At 31.8% G+C, this 24,609-nt stretch overlaps 2 protein-coding genes across 7 annotated transcripts; one reads left to right on the top strand and one right to left on the bottom strand.

The window, feature by feature from the left end:
• Positions 1–15,813: 15,813 nt before the first annotated feature.
• Positions 15,814–19,517, bottom strand: LOC102617277 (hypothetical protein). 5 transcript variants are annotated; one of them, XM_015528921.3, is made up of 10 exons: positions 19,372–19,517; positions 19,024–19,211; positions 18,404–18,560; positions 18,222–18,308; positions 17,809–17,936; positions 17,054–17,150; positions 16,867–16,947; positions 16,555–16,780; positions 16,226–16,449; positions 15,814–16,011 (listed from the first exon to the last, which is right to left on the bottom strand). In XM_015528921.3, exons 2-10 carry the CDS (start codon positions 19,161–19,163, stop codon positions 15,988–15,990), a joined length of 1,164 nt encoding a protein of 387 aa, XP_015384407.1. In that variant the 5' UTR covers positions 19,164–19,211; positions 19,372–19,517; the 3' UTR covers positions 15,814–15,987. The 5 variants fall into 5 exon arrangements, with proteins under 5 accessions (XP_015384407.1, XP_052290278.1, XP_015384408.1 ...); XM_052434318.1 differs by having other exon boundaries at positions 16,870–16,947; XM_015528922.3 differs by lacking the exon at positions 19,372–19,517 and adding an exon at positions 18,679–18,814 and having other exon boundaries at positions 19,024–19,159.
• Positions 19,409–22,788, top strand: LOC102616969 (uncharacterized). Of its 2 annotated transcripts, XM_006474060.4 has the most exons (9): positions 19,409–19,557; positions 19,650–19,747; positions 19,831–19,931; positions 20,326–20,521; positions 20,620–20,712; positions 21,008–21,067; positions 21,237–21,311; positions 21,640–21,720; positions 22,218–22,788. In XM_006474060.4, the coding sequence occupies exons 1-9, from the start codon at positions 19,482–19,484 to the stop codon at positions 22,593–22,595; spliced, it is 1,158 nt and encodes a 385-aa protein (XP_006474123.1). In that variant the 5' UTR covers positions 19,409–19,481; the 3' UTR covers positions 22,596–22,788. The 2 variants fall into 2 exon arrangements, with proteins under 2 accessions (XP_006474123.1, XP_024953671.1); XM_025097903.2 differs by lacking the exon at positions 21,008–21,067.
• The last annotated feature ends 1,821 nt before the right edge of the window (positions 22,789–24,609 follow it).

The raw sequence follows: 24,609 nt of genomic DNA, 5'->3' as shown, positions 1-24,609 counted from the left end.
CCATAAAGTTAGTTTTCAAAATCTGTTTTTAAAAGTTGAGACAAATCTTTAAGATACCCAACTTTCAAAGGGACCTACATTTTTTAATTATATATACAATTGGTGATAGTAAGAGGATAAATCAGATCCTAAAGTAATTAAGTAGATATTAATTAGAAAATGACTTTAGCTTAAGCATGTTCTAATCATCTCTCTCTCTCTAATTTTCAACGAACGTTTCATGGCTTTTCTAAACTATTCATTTTCTAAATAAATAAATCATAATTTTGTGTCTATGTTTTTAAATTATACGGGGGCTTGAGACCTCTAAGGGCCAATCTAGGATTGCGGAAGCTGATGAAATAAGCTGTTTGTGCTGTGCGGATTAAAAAGCTGCTGACAAAATGGAGAAAATTATGAAATAAGCTGTTTTTATAAAATTTACCAAACACTATTTTTATAAAAAATTATAAAATAAACAACTTATTGAATTTCAACCGCAATCCCAAACAGACCCTCACTATGTTCTCCTTCAATTGCTCATTTGCTACAAATTTATTTACTTTATATTTGATTAGTTATAAAAAATTTGTACATCGAGCACACTTGAAACTTTCTAATAAATTATATCTAAAAATTTTTCGATACGTTTCCTCCTCATAGGCTGCAAACGTTGCCCAAAAGTCGCACAATTCTCTGTAATTTTACCACTTTATTCTTTTACTTCACTTTGCATTGAAACATAGGTAGCTAGTAGCTAAAAACTTTATCAAAATCTTTTTGAGAGGGGAAGATGAGTTTAAAAGTAATCTTCAAGCATGCTTATCTGCGCACCTTTTGTTCCAAAACAAGTGATTCCCATATAATTGCAATCCATCAAGCTTGCAAGGACCTACTCATTATTAAAGTAAAAAAAAAAAAAAAATGCATTAACTTTCAATTTGAGTACAACCCGTTCTTAACTACAACCATAATTGCATATTGGGCCATCACTCTTTCCTTTGTCTTCATCATTCAATAAATCAAAACTATTAGGTGGCAGATTCAATGCAAGGAGACCTCTTCAAAGACAATGGATATGTACATACCAATTGATGGGTAGAAACTTTTCAATTAATTTGGTTGGTTTTACAGCCATCAAATATAAGCTCTCTCCGGGCTCAAGATTCTACTTTTGTTTGTTTGTAACTGAAGGGAGAACAACCTCAATAATGCATACAAGTATTCCCACATTTTCAAATATTCTAATAATCCCTAGATTAAGGGCTTAAATCAAGTTTCAAATATGACTTATATATATATATATATATATATATAGGAAGCGCATATTATGTATTAAAACTTAATTAATAATAACATGTGAAGGAAGCAAACGAATTCATGAAGTAATAAGAGTTGTGTGCATGGGAGACAAAGCTATCTTTGCTGTGAAGGATCTGAATTTTGAAAAAAAGGGCTTAAAAAGCTTTGGAAAAAGCTTTGGACTTTGCTTGTGTTCAGAAAGTATATTATGTAAAGTGATTGTGCTTGGTTGGACTGTCGCCTACCTGTGTGTGGTCCTAAAGAGAATCCAAATCTTCCTTAAAGGTTCAGTTTTATCAACCTATTTCTTGGTGGAAAATAATGTGAACGAACGATTTTATTGATTGATTCAGATCCATAAATCTAAGAAACAGTAAAAATTTTGATCTCTCTCAATATCCTTTATAACAATAATAAACAGTATATAAAGTGATCTCTCGTAAATTAATTATTTTTAAATTACTTATTTATTTTGAATATTCTTAATTTTTTTAATTTTTTTAAGAAAACACAAATGCTTTCATTAACACACCATGATTCTCTTGAAATTAAAAAAAAAAGTGAGTAATTTAAAAATAATTAATTTATAATAATTCAAAATTTACCCTTGTTTGAATTTTTTTTTTTAAGAATAGAATTAAAATGAGAGTACGACAGATTCGCCAAAGCGTTTTAAAAGCAAAGACAAGACAAATACCGCATGACACAATAAATTCAACACTATGTAGGCAATTGCATGCTTTTTGCCTACGAAGCTACAGCAACCAAAAGCCTGACAAATATACTGTGAACGCACACAGAGAAAAAGGAAAAGGGAAATTAAAAAAAAAAAAAATCCTTTCCATTCACTGACCAAGAAAATGGACGTGTAAGAAGGCAAAGTGACCAAAAATACTGTGCTGTTAGATTTTGTGTTTGTTTTTGGGTAGAAAAAGCGAAAAAAGTTCTTCAAACATGCGCCTACAACCCCATGAAAAGCTGATTTTTTTTCTTTTTAATTTTTCATTATTGTCAGAAATTAATTGAATGGAAGCAGTAAGCATGCATGGCAAGCACATAAGCCAAGGACACGCACAATAATAACTTTTATCAATAGGCAAAGAAATTTTCTTTCTTTTAGCATGAAAGAAAGTGTCGTCGTAGCTTTTCTTTGCCTTGGTTAGGGTTATGGGGGTATTGAAGTTGGTTTTTGTACCGACTTTTTCACATTACAATGTCTCTGAAATTTGCAGAAAGCACGAAGGAAAAGAATGAGACAGCGTCATTTAATGCGAAAGGTTAGTGCGGTGTGTGTTTTGTCCAAAAACATGCAAACTCCCGGAAATGGCGCCGAATTCTTAATTAAATTGGGCTTGCAATTGCATGGGCAACTTCTCTCTGTATCGACCTTTATTTTCCGGGAGCACCTAAGTTGCGATTACTGTACCTTACGTTTTTTGTTTTATTCTTCTTGGTAGATTTCATTTGAGTCCCTTGATGTTTCTTTATTTTCTATAATTGAGGGAGTATTTGTCTCCTTCCATCTCTTCTGCATCTATTTTTTATCCTTTCTAGAGTTGTATTTATTTCTTTTAATAGCAATAAGTGGTTATCAAACTCATATAGATCTATAAATTCAGAATATATTTCTGGTCCTAAATTTACTAATCCTATTCTTTCTTGCTCTAATAAGTCTATTTTTTGATTTATTAAATTTATATATGTACTTACTATATTTTCCCATCCTAAATGCATATGTTCTGTGTTGTTTATTAATTCCTGTATTGTGTTAACTGCTTGGTTCATAATGTTTCAGTTTTATACCATTGTATTAAAAATTGTATAAATTTATCAATAAATTTCATTTTCTTTTCTATCAATATTTCTCCTCCCGTGGTATCTATATTCCTTTCTATAAGTTCTTCAGTTAATTCCATTTCTATATTTCTTATATTATTTTTATCAGTTTTTAAAGCTTTTATCAAGTTCTTTATCTCTTCTTTATTATATACCTTTAATGTATACAGACTATTAACTATTGACTGTATTGGGTCCATAATTTTGTTTTTATGGCTCTGATACCATCTTGCACTGTGTGCTAAAAAAAAACTAATATTAACAAATTAATAAAAAATAAAAATAAACTAAAAAGGTAAAGAATGAAATTATAACTAAACAAAAAATAATAGAATAACGAATTACAGAAAACTAAAAACATAAAACAAAAATGTTTGTTCTATAAGGTATACATATCATAACTATTACTGTTATTTCTTACATATAAGGCAGTAACTTGTTCTCCTTCTATAATTCTAGGTATATTATTAAGAAAACTAGGAAAATAAAAATCATAATAATTATTATTAGTTTCTAAAATATATGCAGGATTATTAGTCATATCATAAAATAATTCTATCTGTATAAAGTATATATTATTATTTATTATACTAAAATAGTATCTAATTTCCCTTTGGGTATCTATTTTTATAAAATATCCTGATTACAGGTACGTGGCTTGTTATCCCAAAGTGCAGAGGATACTAACGCCCAATAGGGATCGTCTATCCAATTTACGTTATGGGTTGCTTGCCGATATACCTTACAATCAGTTTATTTGTTTTATTTTACTTACTAGATTCCTATATTTCAAGTTCTTCGTTATCCGAATTTTCAACGTAATTTATATATGATGGTCCAATTTCTCGACTTTCATGTTCTATATATGCCAAAGCTATATCAATTCCTTGTTCTATTGTTAACATGATTATATTATGTTTTAAATTATCTGTTTCGATATGGTTTATAATTTTTCTTTTTATTTCTTTTGGTAAATTAAGAGTATATATTGCTAGTAGATCTTCTGTTCTAACTAGCTCTGTTTTATTTAAAAGATATGAACTTTGTTTAAAAGATCCTAAGTTAAAGTCTATTATCATCATATAGTCATTATATGTTATTCTAGTACTAGAGTTTATCATATATTCTTTAGAATTCCCAAGTAAAATATCGTTATTCATGTTTAAATTAACAACTCGTCCTCCATAAATCTCCTCATCATCAATCATCAACAAATCTCCACCAACAGATAAGGTTTGAGAATTATTACCTAGAGTTGTTCTTATTTCTCTGCCTTCCGATCCTTTTCCAGTGACCTTCAGCCTGGTTGTCCTTATTCCCTCAACGGCCTCCTTGCCTCAACGGGATCAGCGGACTCGAGCGGCCTTACTGTATGGATTTTGATCGTTATGCTCGGAAATTTTGAACAAATTTAGGTTTCTCTTTCCTTTCTATGGTGTCGTTTTGTTTATGATTTCTGATGGCTTGATTTCTGGATTTTGAGCTGAAGAGTTGTTTAGTTCTTCATTTTGAGAGAGTTTTTTGGAAAAGATTGATTTCGTAATGGAAGCTCTAAGAGCCTTTTTTCTTCTTTCTTTTATTTATATTGAAAAATGATTACATTTTTGCCCTCTTATGTTTGGGACTTTTACAATATTGCCTTCGTTCTATTACATTATTGCCCTTCTATGATTGGGCTTCTTACATCATTGCTGACGTTACATATCACTTACTTTAGCATTTAGTATTTTTGACATTTTCCTTATTTTGTCGGGCATCTTCTTTATGCTGTCTGCCACTTCTTATCGAGCATCTTCTTTATGCTGTCTGCCACTTCTTATTGAGCATATTCTTTATGCTGTCTGCCACTTCTTATCGAGCATCTTCTTTATGCTGTCTGCCACTTCTTATCGGGCATCTTCTTTATGCTGTCTGCCACTTCCATGAGTTGAAAAGCTTGTTCCATAGTTTTACTGCTACTGGGGAAACGCATAGTGCTTATTTCATTGATAAAGTCTAATAACAGATTTGATGGTGTATGGCTGTCTTCAGATGTTATGAGAATGTAGTTCTGGAATTTAATGATGGTTCTGAAGTTTCTTTTGTATAAATCCTTAGCTATGCTCCATATAGCCTTTATTCCTCTGGCTCTTCGTGTTCTGATCCAAGGTTCATTTATGTGTGGAACATTTGTATAATCTGTCCCAACTTCGACCTTGAAATTCTTAGTGAGATGACCTATAGAGATCATATAAAAGGCTTGATATTCTACGTTCTGATAGTATTCTGGGCTTATGGTGTAGAATTTTAGGTATATGGGTCTTTTTTGGGCGAACCTTGATACTTCTTTTATTAACAAGTCATCAAGGCTGGCTATCTCCTGAAGATTTATATCTGGATAGACTAGATCTAAATACCCGTATTTCGCTATTTTTCCAACAATGAGTGGGTCTGCTCCTTTTGTAGCAATCATTCTTGGATACATATTTTTTCCTGGTGCTTTGAAAATTGTATTCTTGTGGGAACAAGTGGAGTACACCCATGTAGAAAATTGTTTATATTCTTCTTCTTTTGAATTCAGGGGTTTCTCCTCTTCTTCTGTATAAGGATTGTTTATTTCTATGAACTTTTTTGGAAGTTCTGATTTTGGAGACTCGACTTCTATGGATATGACTTTATTAGGAATTGGGTCAGAGATTGGTTTATCTTCTCTGAAGGGTCCACTACTGCTTCCGATATTTATTGGGTTAATGTTTATTGGGCTCGTATTTATAGAGAGAGCTTTTGTTAGGTCGTCTATGTATGACTCTAACAAATTTACTCCTTTTTCATGAGCCTCAGAAGCTTCTTTCAAATAGTTTATTGCATCAATTATATCAGATGCTTCTGTTTTGAGCCTTTGTACTTCAGCTTCTATTTTCCCGATGATTCTATTAACTTCGGGATTCATTCTCCAAATTCTATGTTCCTGCTTAGGAAATCTGCAAGAAAATTGTTAATTCCTTTTATATGGACAATTTTGAAATTATAATATGACAAATAAACTTGCCATCTATGCAATCTTCTATACTGAGGTTCATTTGGTAAAATTCTATTAATAAGGGAGTTTACCTGAGAATTATCAGTTTCTACAGTAAATTGTTTTTGGAGCAAAAATAATGAGAATTTTTTAATCCCTTTGTATATTGCAAGGAGTTCTTTTTCATGTACAGGATAATTAACCTGAGCTTGGTTAAACGTTCCACTGGTGTATCGACAAATTTCATTTATATCGGTTTTGAGTATTGCTCCCCAATATAGGTCAGACGCATCTGTTTGTATTACTAATCTATCTTTTTCATCTGGTAGTCTTAAAGTCGGAAGGTTTTTACATTCTTCTTTTAAATTTTTTACAGTTTCTGTATGTTCCTCATTCCATCCCCTAGTATTATTTTTTCTTAATAATTTTTGGAGTATATTTCTCTTTTTTGATAGGTCTTTTATAAATCCTTCTGCATAATTCAAACATCCCAAGAATTTTTGTATTTGTTGTTTATTTTCTAATTTATCTGGAAACTCAATTATTTTTCTTCCTATATGGCTCTGGAGTTTGATTCCTTGTTTATCAAGTATCATTCCTAAAAATTCTATTTTCTTATGTTCTATTACTGCTTTTTTACTAGACAGTACTATCCCTTCTCTAATACATGTATTTGCAAATTCTTTCAAATGGTGTCTATGTTCTTCTATTGTCTCTGAAGCTATCAATATATCATCAACATAGACTATAATGTAATTGTAGTCTTTAAATATTTTATCCATCCTACTTTGGAAAATTTGTGGAGCATTTTTTAATCCAAAGGGCATTACTAACCATTCATAATGACCTTGTGGGGTACTAAAAGCTGTGTATGGGATACTATCATTTTCCATTTTTATTTGCCAAAATCCTGACTTACAATCAAATTTTGAATAATATGTTTTATTTTTTACAAGATTTATCAGTACTTCCTTATTTGGGAGAAAATATCCATCAAATTTTGTATATTTATTTAGTTCTTTGTAATTTATTACCATTCTTGCTTTTCCCCTAATCTGTTCTGCTCTTTTCCTAACCATAAAAGCTGGGCTATTATGCGGGCTATTACTGTTTCTAATAAGTTTTAAATTTAATAATTCTTTTATTTGAATTTTAAATTCTTCTTTATCTTCTCCTGTATACATCATAGGTTTAAGTCTTATAATCCTATTTTCAATTAATTCTATTTTTGCTCTAGGATGATCTGGTTTCCATAATGCTAAAGGATTTTCTTTATAAACTTGCTCAAACTGTGATTTTATTGTTTCTAATTGTATATTATAACTTTGTCCTTTTTGTATTAAATAATGTTTTTCATAAATATACTTATCACCACGCTGGGCTGGCTGAACTCTGTAGGGTTTGAATTCGCGAGGGATGCGTAGAATATGATTACAAGGGGTTTTTAAAGTGATCATATAGGGTGTTTGTTGGTAATATTGGAACTGCTGTATGAAGTCATTTCCTAAAAGGATATCACAATCCATATTATTGTACTGGGATATTTGGTTAATACGTACTACTTTACTTCCTAGTAAGATTTCAAAGTTTAAAATAGATTGATTGACATGTTGTTTATCTCCTGTAATACCAATAATTTTTAATTTTCCATTTGATTCCCATTTATTAGATAAAAAGGATTTTATAATGGTTATTTCACTACCAGTGTCTAACAAAGCACAAGTATCTATATCTTTTTCAGTTATGTTTATTTGTATATATACAGACATAGGGTATTTTACATAAGCTTGTTTTAACATGTGTAACAGATTATTGTTTGGCCTTGGATTAAGAAAGTTATCTTATTAGGTTCAATTTTGTAATACTCTAAATCATTTAAAAAACTATTTCCCAGTACTATATGTTTTTCTGGGTCTGTAGTCATGAATGAGTCTATATAACAGGCTACTATTATTCTAAGTTCTTCTATTATTATGGGGACTTTAACCTCTTGTTTACAAATATGTTTATTCCCATTGAAGTCAGTATACTCATATGGAATTTCCTTTTCTTTTACTAAGAGTCCTTTATTTTTTGTGTGATTCATGTAATTATGGCTTGTGCCAGTGTCTAATAATATAGGTACTTTTGCTGTGTAATCTATTCCATTAAAGTATTGTCCAAGTATTTTTACCACATTATTTGTTGGTACTGATTTAATTATTTGCTTATCAGTGTTTAATCTTCTAGAAGAACTTCCTCTTATTAAGGTTCTTCCAGCAAAGCTTATAGGAATAATGGAGTTTTCATTACTATTATTTAAAAATTGTTTTTTATCATCGATATTTAATTCATAAGTTATAGGGATTTTGTAATCTTGGATTACAGGTTCTATAAATGTTGCAATATCTTCACAATCTTTATTTATCTCGATGTAAGGTTTGTTACCATATATTTCTCCGTAGTTTGAATTACAGAAACTATATAAAGCTGAGTAATGTATTGTCATTATTCTATTACCTTCTTTCATTAAATCTTTCTTTAATAGCTTAAAGTGTAAGCTTAATGTTTCGTCTATGTTTTTATCTTTAATGTGTACACAATATCTAGGATGACAAGTAAATAATAATTTAGTATAACATAAATTTCCTTCTATTGTTCCAAGATGTCCTATGTTAGGATCTATAAATCTTTGATCATGTAATGATAAAACTATTGGGCTATCTATTCCTTCTTTAAAAAGAGATTTTATTAAGATTTGTATTTCAGCAAGATATACATATTGAATTTTTTCTTTAGTTGACTCACTTTTTATTTTTCTCAATGCTAAATCTATGGATCTTTTATTTATTAAACTAAATCTAATATTTCCTTCGGCTTGTGTAATTGTCACAGCTTTTTCTTGTTCATAATATTCATGTAATATTATTCGTTTTCTTTTAAACATATCTCTAAATCTATGGATTATTCCATACTCTGGTTTTTCCATATTTAATTTTAAAAGTTTATTATATTTTTCTTTGTTAAAAGTAGCAACAAGGTTGTATCCACTTTTGTTTTCTTCTTTTTCTATTTCTTCTATATCTTCTATTTTTTCATTATCTAATAACTCTTCTTTATTCTGATTCATTTTCAGATTCTTCTGCCATATAAACTTCCTCTCCTATATAATCAGATAAATTATTTATTTCTTCTAAGTCACTTTCTATATTTTCAAAATCTTCTTTTAAGAGTTTAACTTTTTTCTTTCTTGTACAATCTGTACTTATATGCCCTATTTCTCCACAATTCCAACATTTACATTTGGACTTATCTAATATTTTTCTCTGGTTTTTATATTTTCTTTTATAATATTTTCTTCCTGATTTTTTATATTTTTTCTTAAAATTATTATATTTTTTATATCTCTTTTCTTTATTATAAGATTTTCTTCGTTTTTTATGAGGTACATAACATCCCCATTGGGTAGGCATTTCTGTCTTTTCACAACATATTTTTGTTATATTTTTACTCTTTTTTATCAAACTTCTTTGGATACAAATTTCACTTAATCTTGTATTTAAAAATCTGATCCTAGATCCTAATGTATCTGGGATTCTACTATCGCTTTTATTAGTATGTTTTTCATATTCATTTATAAAATATCCATTCCATGGATAAGGTAATTTAGAATAATATAAATTTTTATAAATGTTCTGGTCTTCATGACTCATGAATTGTGTATAATAATATTTACTAAATTCACATGTATATTCTTTTACAAAACACATATTACAGATTGTTAGGTTTATTAATTTCATTCTAGCATTTAATTTATCATATTTTGCTTCATTTTCTGTATTTTGTAACCAATCTTCTCCTAAGAATTCACTAGCAATATATTCGATTATTCTTTCTATTCCTAATCCCTTATCTTTTCCTAATGCTATTTTGGTTGAATCTCTTATTAATTTTTGTGTATCTTCACTTAATCCTTTCCACCAATTAAATACATTTCCTGTAAAACTTGCTATTAGAATATCTGTTAATATATTTATTTTTTCTTCTTCAGTATCTACATTCCAATCATCTTTGGATCCATTGAATATAAAAAATAACTTCATTTGCATTCCCCATTCTACTAAAGCTTTTCGGGGGTCTATTTTACAATCTAAGTCTAAAAATGTACCTGCATTGCTTATTGGCATCAAATGGTCATTATTAAGTTGGTAATCTTTTTTCCAAGGGGTATTTTTAATGGGTGGATAGTATTCATAAAAAGGTCTATTTTTCTTTTTATTTGTTTCATATTTATGGCTAGGTTCTCCAATATCAGGTTTTAATTCTGGACCTCCAGCGACATTCATCTTTATTTGATATTCTTTTTCAAATTCTTCTAAATCACTAAGGTTAATATCACTAAATTTTTCTGTTAATTCTTCTAATGTATTTTCCATTATTCTGTGTCACTATGTGTACTTTCTTTTATCTCTAATTTTTCTTTTCCCTTTTCTTCTCTTTTTAATTCTGCTTTTAACTTTTCTGATTCCTCTAATATTTTTGGATACTGGGTTTTTATAAACCAGTCATCATAACTTCCTGGTTGAGGTTTTGTCATATGTTTTTCAATGCTTGTTCCTATTATTCCTGATTTTATTATTTCAAGTTTCTCAACTTTTTTATTTTTCTTTCGACTTATCTGAATTGTTTATTTCTCCTATTTCCTGTTTTATTTCTCTCATTTCCTCTTTGAGATTTAAAAGTATTTCTTTTAATTCGATTAATGTAGTTTCCATAAAATGTAGGGGTACTAACAGCTATTTTTACTTTTGAGTGTATGTTACATCCAATCGTAACATAGGGTTAGCCTTATTTTCCTGGAAACTCATTTTCTTTTCAAATTACATGAGAAAAACATGGGGTGGCTGTAATTGTAATACACTACAAGATTCCTACCCAGCAATATCTTACAATTGTGTTCATATGTATTTAATGTCCTGTATTAATAATCCTTGGGACTTTTTTTTTATTTTAGAAAAATGAAAAATTTGGGCAGATATTCAGAGACCACCGATATGGGTTTCTATTTCAGTGCTTTGGTGCCACTTAAGTTTTGGCTCGGTAGTTAAGCAGAATTATGAGGGTAGTGGTTCGAGTCTTCATAGGCTCAACTTCTCTTAATTAAGTAAAAAATTATATGGAGTTAATTTGTAAGTCTTTCTCTCTTGTAAAATGCGAGTGGAGCAGAGACATCCCTCCTCTGTAAGGTCTGGATATGTATTTCATAAAATTAATATAATAATGTAAGTCTCAGCAATAGCGGCTCGACCTCTAGGCAACTTAGTCAGTTGTCTAGGGCCCTACTTTACATGAAGGCCTCACAAGATGATTATTTTGTATATAAAATGAGAAATTGAATTTAAAAGTCATTATTATTCATTTAATTTATTATTATTTTGTAATTATCTTTTCCTAAATAAACTATCAAATTCCTATAAAGTTTATTTAATGTAGTACTGAGTAGTTTTAATTTCTACAAAATCGATAAATTAATAGTTTCAATCCTACAAATTTTCTATTTCATTGTTAGAATTAATATGTTATATTTCATAAGTTAGTAGTTTTAATTTCTACAAAACTGATAAATTAATAGTTTCAATCCTACAAATTCTCTATTTCATTGTTAGAATTAATATGTTATATTTCAAAAGTTTTATATTCATTTTAAACCTCTGTAAAAGCCCCACATTTTATTACTTATCCATTAAATTTTTCCTCCAACAATCAAGACATGATATGTTCTTGGTGTTTGAGAGAAAGAAAAAGAGAGAGGGGAAAAAAATCATGCTTCCTCTACTTTCCACTTAAGAAGAAAAAGAAAAAATCTAATAGTTTTCTTTATTCTCTATGACTATTGGTCATTACTCAAATCCTCAAACAATTACTATAAATATAATTTAATTTATTATTTCATCTCAAATTTCAGATTTATCTTTTTATTATTCTCTTAATTAGTTGTGTTATTTATTTATTCTCATTTCTTTTTAATATTTTCTTTTATTCATCTACTTTTTTTGTGTGTGCTTGTGTTATCTATTTTGAAATAAAATTATATAAAAAAACTTTAGGGAATAGAAGAATAGAAAAATTAGTTTAATTTAGAAAAGGAGTAGTAAAAAAAGATATAATTTGAGTTAAAAAAAGTGGAAATGTTATAATTGAATTAAAATTTCATGAATTAGCAACAATAGAATAGAATTTTATTTAGTAATTTTAAATTTTAGAGTGTTTAAAAAATTGATTTTCAATAAATAATATATATATATATATATATATATATATATATCCTAAATTTTAAGAAGAATTAATTAAAATCATTTGCCTAAGGCCCTAAATATGGTTGAGCCGGCCCTGAGTCCCAGTTATATATTTGGTAATAATGTAAGTTTCAGTTATATATCTAATTATAAATATCAATGTAATGTATGCTCTAATAAAAGTTGTAAATATGTGTAATACAATAATTTAATTTTCAGTGCTTTGATTTTTTTGTCTGTTTGTGTTTTGTCCTGGAATCCCATACATTAATGGATCAGTACTGTATATAGTGTAAGCAAGTTCATATAACATTTTTTTTGAATTATTATTATTTTTTTAAAAGAAGAATAAGAACCCAATGGATAAGTCGAAAGTTTTTTTAGTTTTTTAATTGGTGAATCATGTTCATTGTGATCGACTTCTTATTTGCACATGCAAAGGGTATGATGACTTGCAGGTAAAGAAAATATAGGCATACTGTGAATGACTCTTTGGTCTACTTACCAAAATTGAAGGAGCTTAATTATTATACATGTAAAATAACAATATTTAACAACGAAGATTCTCCAGCAACCTCTACAAAAGAGTTGCGGATATAATTTAAACTTGAAAATTTTATGTTTTTATTTTCTCAGTGAATATATATATATATATATATATATATATATATATATATATGGCTAGCTGATTGATGAGTGTCACATTGATTTTTTTTTTTTTTTTTGCTTCACGAAATATATTTGTGCGGTTTAGTTTTGTTAGAGCGTGCAACTACAACTTTGACATTAATTTAATGCATTTTCCCTGAGAAAGTAATCAAACTTTCACGCTTAAGTTTTGAAATGAATTGATAGCTATCAACTTCGCTGCTAAAAATTTAATTGAAGCTTTAGGAAGGGTCGGCTTTCGTGATGTGTCTAGCAGAGGAGAGGAGAGGACAAGGTGTAAGTTAATAATTTTGCTTTTGGATAGTAAAACAAGTTAAAGAAAGAAACAGACAGTGACAGTGATATTAATCAATCAGCCAAAGTTTACATGAATCATGCATCGATCGCATTCATAATGCCCTAATCCTGCTGTCTATGGTTCATGCAAACAAATATCTTTTGCAAAATTCTTGATTTTTGCATTTTTTTTTTCTTTTTTCACAATGTTGACTCGGGAAAAAGAAAAATGAAAATGAAGGGAGGAAAAAAAAAATAGTTAAGACATTGAATATTTACCGTCAATTCTATTTTTCTAGATTTGTCTGACGGTGAGGTTGATTTTTCAGAACAACCAATGAGCCGTACACATAATATTACTCGTAAATTGGGATGAGGCCTGCCTGCATTTATTTAAGGCAATATTAAATTTCACAATTAATGAAGTTCCACGTCTTATTCCAGAAAAAGAAGAAAGTCCATAAAAGAAGATAATTTCATATCTTTTCATTAGAAGAGGAAGAAAAAGAAAGTAAATAAATAAAGCATTCAATAGTAGATGATGGCCCTGCTAGATTCAAAGAAAAAACATTATAAGACTAAATTGATCTAGTTGTAAAGCTTTGAATTGGAGACGACAAAAAGATTTGGATGTGTTTGAATCAGTCTTTCATATTGACTAACACGTGTGAAAAATCGTATAAAACTGGTAGACATATTCATTGTCAATGAATACAATCGCAAAAAGGGACCAATTAGCATGCAACATGACAATGCAATTTCCTGACTTGTAGACGACTTCACATTAATTGTCGGTCTTCAAAATTGATAATGATTTATATGCACTTGATACATTGCACATCCTTTAGCTGACATGGCAAAATTTTGGTATACTATGACGGAAAAAAACAAAAAAGGGTGGTAGCATAATGGTGGGTAGAAGTTTCAGTCCTATGTATTAGTAAGGGTTTATTTAAGAAAATATGATCCATTCCACAAGTAATATTCAGAACCATTTGCATCCCGAATGTTTAGTAACTAAAGCAATAGAAGATACGATGTCTGCCTCTGCTCTATATATATATTGTCTTTATCTTTATTTTGATCATCATATTAATTCATGCAGTAGGCAAGCATCAGCTGTGAAAATTTGGAAACAATGAAGAGCACGAGAGTTTGTCTCAATGTAAGGAAACAAATATCGAAGGCGACAATGCACCCACATCACTTCGTGGACCATATCATCCATCCGGTTTAGGTCCAACGAATGACCACAAGCTCATCCTTACAAGAGTGACAAATGGGCTCTACATAACTTCATGTGCCATATATGCAGAATGCCCAAAGTTTCCCTTTGAGGTGTAGAGCACTTCATTTCATAAACTAACCGTAAGTTTACAAGATTGACAATGTCTAACAACTTTATTTGTTAGAAGATTAACCTTTGATTAACGTCTAAGCTTTGAGTTAGCTCTTTGTTGCATAAGATGAGTAGAGTATTTTTTTAAAGAGCCATAGCCCGAACTATAAGTATTCATTTTAAACTCATAATATATTTTTCAAAGTTTGTTACAAGACGAACCAAACATAGAACCGCTATGATCGAACTAAAAATTTCGTTTCTTTCTTGTCCGTTTTGTAGTTTTAAGCTATTTTGTTATTTTTCTTATTACTTTTAGGATTTTTATCTTCTTTTTTTAAAATATCATAGATACCGTTTGTTTTGCTTTACTTATTTAGACTAGGAGAATTTAATTATAAAATAATATTTCAAATTTGTCTATTTTGATAATTTCATCATATTTAAGGTTAGTATAAAAAGGTGCCAAAACCGTAGTTTTGTTTATGCAAACTTATCAATAATATTTAGCTATTCAGATACATTTCCACATTGTCAATTATCAAAGATAAACAAGGCCAAATCCTAGAAGAATAGCATTAAATAGTGCAGCACACATATTGCAATACATGCATCATATATAAATATACTATCCCCTCAGACACATGGTGGATCCATACCCTAGAGTTTGTCAAGAGGTAGAAACCACAAATGTGTAGGATTTCCTAAAGAAGACGCCAGTTGGAGGGTAGGTCCACCGGTCGTGTCAATGAGAAACATCACTTGATATCAAGTTGGTTCAAAGCCAAATCTGAGAACTGGATGCGAAGAATAGAGTGCACATCCGATGGATAAGACCCAAAAAAAAAAAAAGAACCGAGAAAAAGAAAGAAAAAAAAAGAAAGCAGCTTAGTGCAGCCTATACCACCAAAACATGTACTAGAGCAATGCTGGGCTCAGATATAGTGAGGTAGACAAGGCTACCCAAAAAAACTGTTGGTAAAGTATGGCATAAGGATCCAGTAACCACCAAAAAAGCTTGAGAAATAAGACAACAGTATACTTTTGTACTTCGTAGACAGAAAATATATTGAAGACGTGCATAAATCAATCCCAAGACTTGAAAATATAAAGAATCAAAGATGTTTCATCTCAAACTGATATGTAAAGATGTTTCTTGATAGATTGTATAGTAAATACAATCAATAGGTTGTATTGTAAATACAGTTAATTCCAACATACTGGAACATAAGTACAATTAATAGATAGTACAGTAAACAGAGTTAACTCCAACACACTGGAACATACCTCCTACTTGTTTATATGTCGCTGCATCAATTTGGTAGAAGAACAACATGCTGCGAAAAATAATTTCGAGAAGAAGTTATATCTCCTACATTGATTACTCTTCCAGTGATTTGCAAGATAGTAACCATTTAAAGAGGAAAAGGAAAAGAGATAATTGGCTATAAAATCAACGAAATTTTGAATGAAGAATTGAAGGAATGAAGGAAAAATGACCTCAGATGGATAGCAGATATAACAATGAATTTCCACACACTAAGATTTTACCTTAATCTGTGTCCTATTATAAGTATAGGTGATGTGAACAGATCCATCACTAGCCTGGATAACAGCTGGATATGAGAACTCCATTGCCAAATTCTCCTCCAATGTCAAAGCATCATGCCATGAATCACCATCATCTTTGGATAAGGCAACTTTAAGCACGCCCCTGGAGACTGTATTGTAGGCAAGCAAGAGCCGTCCATCCTTCAGCTTGACTCCATCAATGCCTAGTATGTTGTAAATAAATATCATAGTATTAGACAAATAGCAAATGAAACATATATGTATATGTGTATGTTTGTATAAGAAACATAATTAGTTGGCCATCAAACCTGAATTAGGATTTAGCAATTGAGTAGGTTTTGCATAACTCCAGGTGAGGCCACCATCACACGATTCTGACATGCAAACTCTACCAATTCCATTAAAAGATCGCATTAAAACACGCAGGGTCCTGTTTGCAGTATGAAAAGGAACCGGTTGAATCACACTGAGAGATTCATTTGGGATGTAAATAGGACCGTACTTTCTCCATGACCTACCCGCATCTACCGTAACCTGTTGCATTGAAATCATAAATCTAAATTATCCTGCCTTTTAACACTTCACTACATTTTAACAGCTCGCATAGATAAGTTACTTCCAACCTCCATCCATGAGCCCCAAGAGTTCCAACTTTCAACAGAGGATCCACAGAGCAAAAGCCCATTTTCTAGCAAGATAGGCTGCAGGGGTATTGTCAGCAGATTTTGATCAGAGCATCCTACAAATAACAATAAAATTCTGCACCTCATGAGATGACAGAACCTATATGATACTAAAATTTTATACCTTATTCTTAGATGGCCCTAGTATACCAGGAGGCAGTTGCTCTCTTTCTGACCAAGTGACACCTTTATTATATGACCGCTTCATGCACCCACTCCATCTAAGTTTTGATTGGGCCAATGGTGAGCATAGGCCAGGAAGATGAGTTAGTAAAGATAACAAGGTTTCACATTTCCACATTGTTGAACATGAAGGAAAGTATAATATAACAATATGTTATTCTATTTCAGAACAAAAGAAGCAGAAGTCCAAAACTTCATTTGTTTTCCACATATAGAATTCCATCTCTTCAAACACTGGCAGGAAAAAACAAGTACAAAAATCAATTCATTTCCAAAACACAGGGCAAATGATCACAGATACAGAGTTTATTACTGTAATTGCAGGAGAACCTAGGAGTGCCAGCAGAAAAATCATTGATTTCAAAGAACAATGAGTTGGTGGCTTCTTCATAATTTCAAGGCTGTATACTCACAAAATGAAGTCGTTGCAAATCCACATGTTGTCATTATATTGTAAAATATGAATATTGGATATTTAATGCAAGTTAACCTAAAACATTTAATAGCAAAATCACCAATATCATTAGAGAAATTGCTGGAGATAGTTTTATTAAAAAATTTACATTAGTAACAAGTCATGAATGGTCTGGTAATCTTATGGGAGGAATATTTTCAAAAACCAAACAGGAAAACTATTAAAGATCACATTTGGCTCGACTACAATGATTATTCAGAAGCATGGAGTTGGAAGTTTACTTTTGAACCTCTTGGCCTATTTTATAAAACAGCAACAACCCATTTGAAGGAAGCTTGAACAACACAGGATTCCACATTGGAACATTAGGTTCTTCATCAGCGATAATGGGTGATTGCCAACGGCCATCCTGCCCAACAAATTTTTACTCAATAAACAATCATAATAAGAGAAATGCAAAGATGGCAATATCAAAAGATCTAACAATTGCAATAAATCAACTTGACAGGGGAAGTACCATAAATTTCACGTGGTTTCATATATTTTAACAGCGTTTAATGGCATAAAGGAGAGGTTACAGCCAAGAAACACAGAAGCACCTTTACTTCCAAAATGAAATTAACAAAGCATAGTGTATGAAGGAAATACAACTTTTGTTCATGAAGTAAAACTGAGAAATTGTATAACTTACTACCTTGAATGTCTGCAACCAAATTTTCACATCAGGTGCTCCCTCGCATGAACCTCCAAAATAAGCAACTAAAAAGTGTCCTTTATCTACCTGCATTAATCTTATTTAGCAACAACCCAATTAACTTCTCCTAGTAAAATAATGCTGGAAAGAACTAAAACATTAATTTCATCGAATTGCATAACCTCAACAATGGTTGAGGCGTGGCAGCTCTTGAAGGGAGCTGAATTTGCAGGAAATGTGAACTCCTCTGCCACCAGTCCTTTAATGCCACAATCCTTCTTCATGTTTAAACTCTCGGAAATTGAAGTTATAGTATTGGGATGTACTCTAGCTACCTTTCTGCACAATGTTCCAGCAAACATTTTAGACAATCTCAAATCAACCATAATTTCTAATGAACAAGCATCGTCGATCAAGTAAAAGAGGAAAAAAGGAAAAATTACAAAGATTAGACTACCTTGTAAGGTGTACACGAAAATAATGAAGCAAGTGAGGTATATGCAAAATTGAGCTAAAATTAAAGTAATTATTGTTGGAGTTGACACTGTTTGCAATTCCAGAAAATGGGTAGTTCAAATCAGACAAACGGGACACTGAAAACAAGAGAAACAAAGACAACAACAGAAACATCACAACTCTTGCAACTGAGTTCCTCATCTGAATGTACGAAAAGGGTTTCTCAAAGCAACGGATAATAACAATGCATAAAGAAAAAGAGACAATAAAGAGAGTTGAAACTTGAAACAGAAGTGTGTGTGGCTAATGCATTAAATTATGGAACAAAGAAGAGGAAAAACCGTACCTACTAATGTTGCCAATGCATTCAGAGAAAGAGAAAGTGGGTTGTTGTGTTATATTATGCATTAAAATAAAAAGGGTTTGTCTGACTAAATGAGAGGGATGAATGGAATGCCGTTCTTCTATGCCGGCTGTCTGAGCCATTGCCGCTTAAGACGACAAGTCGTCTAATTATACACACCATGCTATCATCTGTCAAAAAAAGGGACGTCATGTCGTTTATCAGTTTTGAACGAACGACCTCCGTACAATTCTTCCTCCAGAGTTATAAAGCTATGAGGCGTCGTTTATAAAGTTTTAATAAAACGATATGATGTCATAAATAATAAGAAAAAGACGACATGACGTTTACTTTTGAACAGGCTGCCTCAGCGTGGAAGTTCGGCTTGACAACATAAACCCGATGCCGGCGGTTAACTAGGAAAGTGATCTAGAAGGAAGTTTTGAGAGAGAAAGCCGGTCATGTCCTCCAAAACCTTAACCTTAGTTGCATTTGCAGTTGCCGCATCCGCCATTTCTGCTTCCACTGCCATCTCTTGTACTCTATCAGCCAATTGCACTGTTTCAAATTTTTTTTAATTGTTTTAATTAACGTTACGTTGAGCTCTTTTTCATCTAATAATCTTTCAGTTTATATATGGGGAAAGTTTAAGCGGCTAGAGAAATCTTTGAACTCAACGCTACAAAAATGTGCTGCTGAGAGGCAAGGTCGTGTCAGGGCTCAACAGGTGGTTTCTGTATTTGTATCCAATTACTGATGGTTTGCGGCTCGCACTTTCTATTAATGAGCATTTGCATTGTATTTTTGTAGGCTTTAAGGAAAGCTTTGGCACAACCCAAGTCTGAAAATTTGGAGCTGACTTCTTATCCCATGACTCCTATTGGTGTAGTCCAGTCTTGCTTCTCTACCAGGTAATTTGAGACCCTCATTAATCATAATTTTTTCTTTTCCTGTTGGTTTGTGTTCTTTAATGTCATTTGGATGAAGTATTTGAAATATACCAAGATTCTTGTGAAATTAGGCTACTAAGGATGTATAGGAAAATTTTTATTTGATGAGCTAGATTGACTTGGAAATTGGAAAGCTCGAAGCATTAATGAAATTCTTCCTTCAAATTTTGAAAGCTTAGATTTTTAATTGATCCGCTAGGAGTGCGAGTTGGGTCAAAATATCAACTGTTATGTTGAAATGGGTTAGTTGGAAAAATTTGCAAAGTGACTTTTAAGAAGAAAATTAAGATTGTAATGAATGTGTAGGGTTGCATAAGTGCTTGTCTGATCTGGTGAGCTATCTCATTTGGTGCAGAAATGGGACACCGAGGCAACCTTTACTTGTTCCTCTTGCTAGGGCATGTTTGGTGTTTGATGCATCTCGCGTTCCTCCAGCTTCCCTTGAGGGTCTTGGAGAATATTCTCATTGCTGGATTCTATATGTGTTTCATTTAAATACAGATCTGGAGAAGTTATGGAAGGAACCATCGAAATCAAAATTCAAAGCCAAAGTATGCAGCACCATCCTTTGGTATAGCAACTATTTCAGGTTTTATCATTAATTATTTGTTATCATCTTTAATTTTCTAGAGGACTTTGGCTTGGTTAGGTGAGAGTCCCAAGACTAAAAGGTGAAAGGATAGGAGTCTTTGCTACCCGATCTCCCCATCGGCCATGTCCTATTGGACTTACTGTTGCAAAGGTACATTATTAATCTATAGTTTTTGCTTGAAATAAGTTAAGTTTACCAAGGTATCAAAGAGGGGGAATTTGCAGTCCAGAAATTTAAAAGACATTAGATTACCATATAAGTTTCATGTCAAGCACATCAAGTGTGTTTGAGAAAATAATTTGGCAGATGTGTTGGCACACTATATTAGAAACTATTCATTTATGTTTAGGCATGATTTTGCAATGAAGTAGCCCTTGATAACAGACAAAATATGCTGTGAAAAAGGGGTATGTTAAGTTAAATAAGTTTAGTCTGTGTACCTCAGGTGGAGGCAGTGCAAGGAAATACGGTTCTGCTATCTGGTGTGGATCTGGTTGATGGGACAGTAAGTTTTCATTACTTATCTACACTAGCCAGACCAGACTAAGTAGATAATCAATGAGTTTCTCTATCTCTTGCTTATAATTTTGTGTCACAGTCAACTAAATGCTTTTATGTCTGCCATTGATGAATTTAATTATCGGTCGTACTCATTGTTTAAATTTTATCCACAGCCGGTACTTGATGTCAAACCATATCTACCATATTGTGACAGCATACAAGGAGCAGAGGTGCCAGAGTGGGTAATGGTATAACTTCTACTATCCTCTATAGATGTTATTCATAATACTCTTAAGAGTGCAATTACTTATAATCTGGACGTCAATCCTTGATATCTTGGGGTACACAAGCACGGCAGACTTGGCTTATGTCTTTTACGTTCATTGGAAGTTCAAATATATTTTTCAAGAAATTTAACTTTATGCTCCTATCTATGTTTGGAGCATGGTGTATATCACTTTAATAGACTGAATTATCCATGTGATATTAGCTGCTCTTTTTTTTCTCTTTTGCTTCTTTGCTTGTATATTTCATTGGTATCCTTTTCATTGTGAATAATGTGCTATTTTTGCAAAGGTGGAAAATAAGTTAACAATAGCTTCTGTCAGCTTCGCCGAGGGCTTCTTTTCAACACTTGATGATTGCTGGGGAACTGCAGTAAGTGGATACATATATGGTTAACACGTTGAGTTTTCTGCTTAATGTCTGTTTGTATCTTTGATTTATTGAGCAACAGCGACAGTCCAGTTTTTCTTTCTCAAGACCAATTCCACTAGCATCTTATTCCCTGAAATAATAGTTTTCAAGCATTGCTAGATTGTTTTTCAGTCTTCAGCCTCATTTGCGCTTATTATAAAACAAGTTCATGGATCAGCTTTGAAAATCAGCCTTCTGCTGTGAGATCCTTACTCCGACTGCTCTCTGAGCCTTAGGTTGGAAGCTTTAATATGATGGTCAATTCAACCTCTTTGTGATATCACGGCATTTTTTAGTTAGAAATAATTCTACTAAAAAATGCTGAATGGAGTTTCAGACGGTTCTTTTAACATGTGACTGACACTAGCTAAGCAGAATGTCAATTCTCGAATTGAAAAACCTAAACCTTTCATTCTTTTAATCTTCTTCTGGGGTTGACTTCATTTTGCTTGTTTCAGGGAAAGAAATCACTTTATGCATCAACAGATGAGCTTCAAAGCTTGATCAAACAAGTGCTTTCGTGGGATATCAGATCAGTCTCCCAGCGAAATCGACCTCATGATTCCCTAGTTATGATAGGAAATGGCAAGGCATTTGGTAATCCTTCAGACGTTGACGAAAACCAAGACGAAGAAACTTCTGTTTGCAGAAGTGACCAAGGTCCTACTCCCTCCGAGCACGTGATTTATCACCTGATTCTGGAAGGACTGGATCTCTCATACAGAATTGATGGCAACGGCAATGTCATTGTAGAAAAAGTCTCAATTTCATCTGAATTCCCCAATGGTAAGCAAAACCGTTGCGATTACTCAATGTGGAGAGATCATCTAACATGATCCATCCTTCTCAGTATTATATGTTTTTCCAATGTGCATAGAATTGTTTTTCTGCTTTTGACATGAAGTTTACTTCTCATATAATACTTCTTGAGACAAAACTGATCGGTTGACTTACATACATGATTGAAGAGATGGTGTCTTCCTTGTGTTGTGTGTCTATAAGTGCCAATCTACTAGCCGTCATACTTCAGCTTTTTGCTTCCACCAGCAGAAAACTGCTGGATCTGGAAATCAATGATATTCAGGCTAGATTTTTTATGGGTCTATAAAAGTATTTGTTTTTTTTTTTTTGAATTCGGGGGTCTATCACAGAGTTGGTTGCAATCTTAGGATGTGAAACTAAGCCCAAGCCCAGAAAAGAGTTGAATGAGTAATCCCTTCTATTTTGGGCTCTCTAAAGACCGTAAAGGGGAGGGTGATCAGTGATCACTTCAATTTTTCATTTTTCAATAACCTGTTTTCCTTAATAAAGTGTGTGCATGTTTTTTTTTTTTTTATATAATAATTTCTTTATTCTTTGCTTGTTAAAGAAGAAAAAAAGAAGCTGTTGCGTTTTCGTCCTCGACAGAAGTAGTAAAAATGAAAGAAAAAGGTAAAGGTACTAACAAGCTATGAAGCTTTCTTGAAATAGAAACAATAGAAAGTTGCAAATAATTGCCTTCAACCTTCTTTATATGGCATGAACTGGAAAAATGTAACGCACCAAATCTTCAATACTTGGTAAACTGTGGAACAAGAACAATATGACACCACCAATCAAGTGATCTGTCATGGACCTTTATCAGATCATGAAGGGAATAAGTTTAGGTTGTAACTACAGTAGTTTAAGAGTATTGTACCCTATAATAAATATTCTTAAATTATCGTTCACAATTCAAGTCTTTTTTTTTTTTTTTTAAATGAAAAATTCATCCCCCGTTGTCAATATTTATTTGTAAATAATGTTGGGTGCATAATCGATGAGAATAGTGTTAACCCCCAATCAAAGTTTAGAATTTTGTTTCACACGTACAAAAGCAAAATTCTGACAACCCCCAACTTTCAAGTTTCAAGAGCCAAAGTTTTTTATTATTTTATAGGTAAAGAAAGGACAACGGGAAAAAAACTTGATACAAGGTCTAACTTTTTGGTGTTATATAATGGCGGGGCCCAGTCTTTATTCTTTCACGACAAGTCGACAACAAACGCGTGGACTCGTGGGGACTCCACGAACGCGTAATGAATTTTTCGTTGACCCTCCAAATTACTAATTACCGCTGTTTATTAATTTATTTACGAAAGAACCATTGGTTTGGTTCCGAGTTCCGACAAAGCAAGGGGAGGAATGAAAGGAATCACACGGGCAGCACGTGCAGAAGAATCTTCGATAAGATACAATGCAATCCAAGCAATCAATTTTTAAGGCAGTTTCACACGTGGCAGATAACGGTAAGTCAGAACTACCCAGTTAAAAGCGCGGATTACGCCCTATCTGATGACTTGTTTCGTCACCGGTCTTCTATTTGAACTTTGAACTTTCAACTTAAAAGGTTTGCCTTAACGTCAACATAAATAATAATAATAACAACGCGTTTATAAATAAATATAATTTAGAAAATTTTCGATAAGATGATTTATACAATATTATTTAGAGTAATGCTACACGTCTCAAATTTTTTATTTTAAAAAATTATTTCAAATAATATGTCATTTATCAATTGGTTGGTGAGATAATACAATTAATTTATTTGAATCTTGTAAAGAATTATCAACCACTCAATTAATAACACATCATTTGAGATAACTTTTTAGGATAAAAAATTTAAGATGTGTAGCACTATTGTATTGTTTATGGTAGTATCATTGTTTTTAAGGTTTCTCGTGAATAATAAACGTTTACTCCACACCTCTATTATTTCTTAAATTTAGGGAGTTAAACTCCCACTTAATCTGAATTTGATGTTGAGTTAAGTTGTGTTCATTTTTTTATAATATTCTGTTACTCATACATTTATAACAATATAAGCTAAAT

This window comes from Citrus sinensis, chromosome 9 (assembly GCF_022201045.2).
Source record: "Citrus sinensis cultivar Valencia sweet orange chromosome 9, DVS_A1.0, whole genome shotgun sequence".
Classification (NCBI taxonomy): domain Eukaryota; kingdom Viridiplantae; phylum Streptophyta; class Magnoliopsida; order Sapindales; family Rutaceae; genus Citrus; species Citrus sinensis.
This window is presented reverse-complemented; position numbering and strand designations above follow the sequence as displayed.

Excerpts from the sequence above, each read along its gene's own strand:
- LOC102617277 (XM_015528921.3), bottom strand. The coding sequence starts at position 19,163 with ATGGCTCAGACAGCCGGCATAGAAGAACGGCATTCCATTCATCCCTCT. Across the intron at positions 18,309-18,403 it reads ACGCCTCAACCATTGTTGAG|GTAGATAAAGGACACTTTTT; the intron begins GTTATGCAATTC and ends AGATTAATGCAG. Across the intron at positions 16,012-16,225 it reads ATAATAGGACACAGATTAAG|CATGTTGTTCTTCTACCAAA; the intron begins GTAAAATCTTAG and ends TATTTTTCGCAG.
- LOC102616969 (XM_006474060.4), top strand. The coding sequence starts at position 19,482 with ATGTCCTCCAAAACCTTAACCTTAGTTGCATTTGCAGTTGCCGCATCC. Across the intron at positions 19,558-19,649 it reads TGCTTCCACTGCCATCTCTT|TTTATATATGGGGAAAGTTT; the intron begins GTACTCTATCAG and ends ATAATCTTTCAG. Across the intron at positions 20,713-21,007 it reads TTGGACTTACTGTTGCAAAG|GTGGAGGCAGTGCAAGGAAA; the intron begins GTACATTATTAA and ends TGTGTACCTCAG.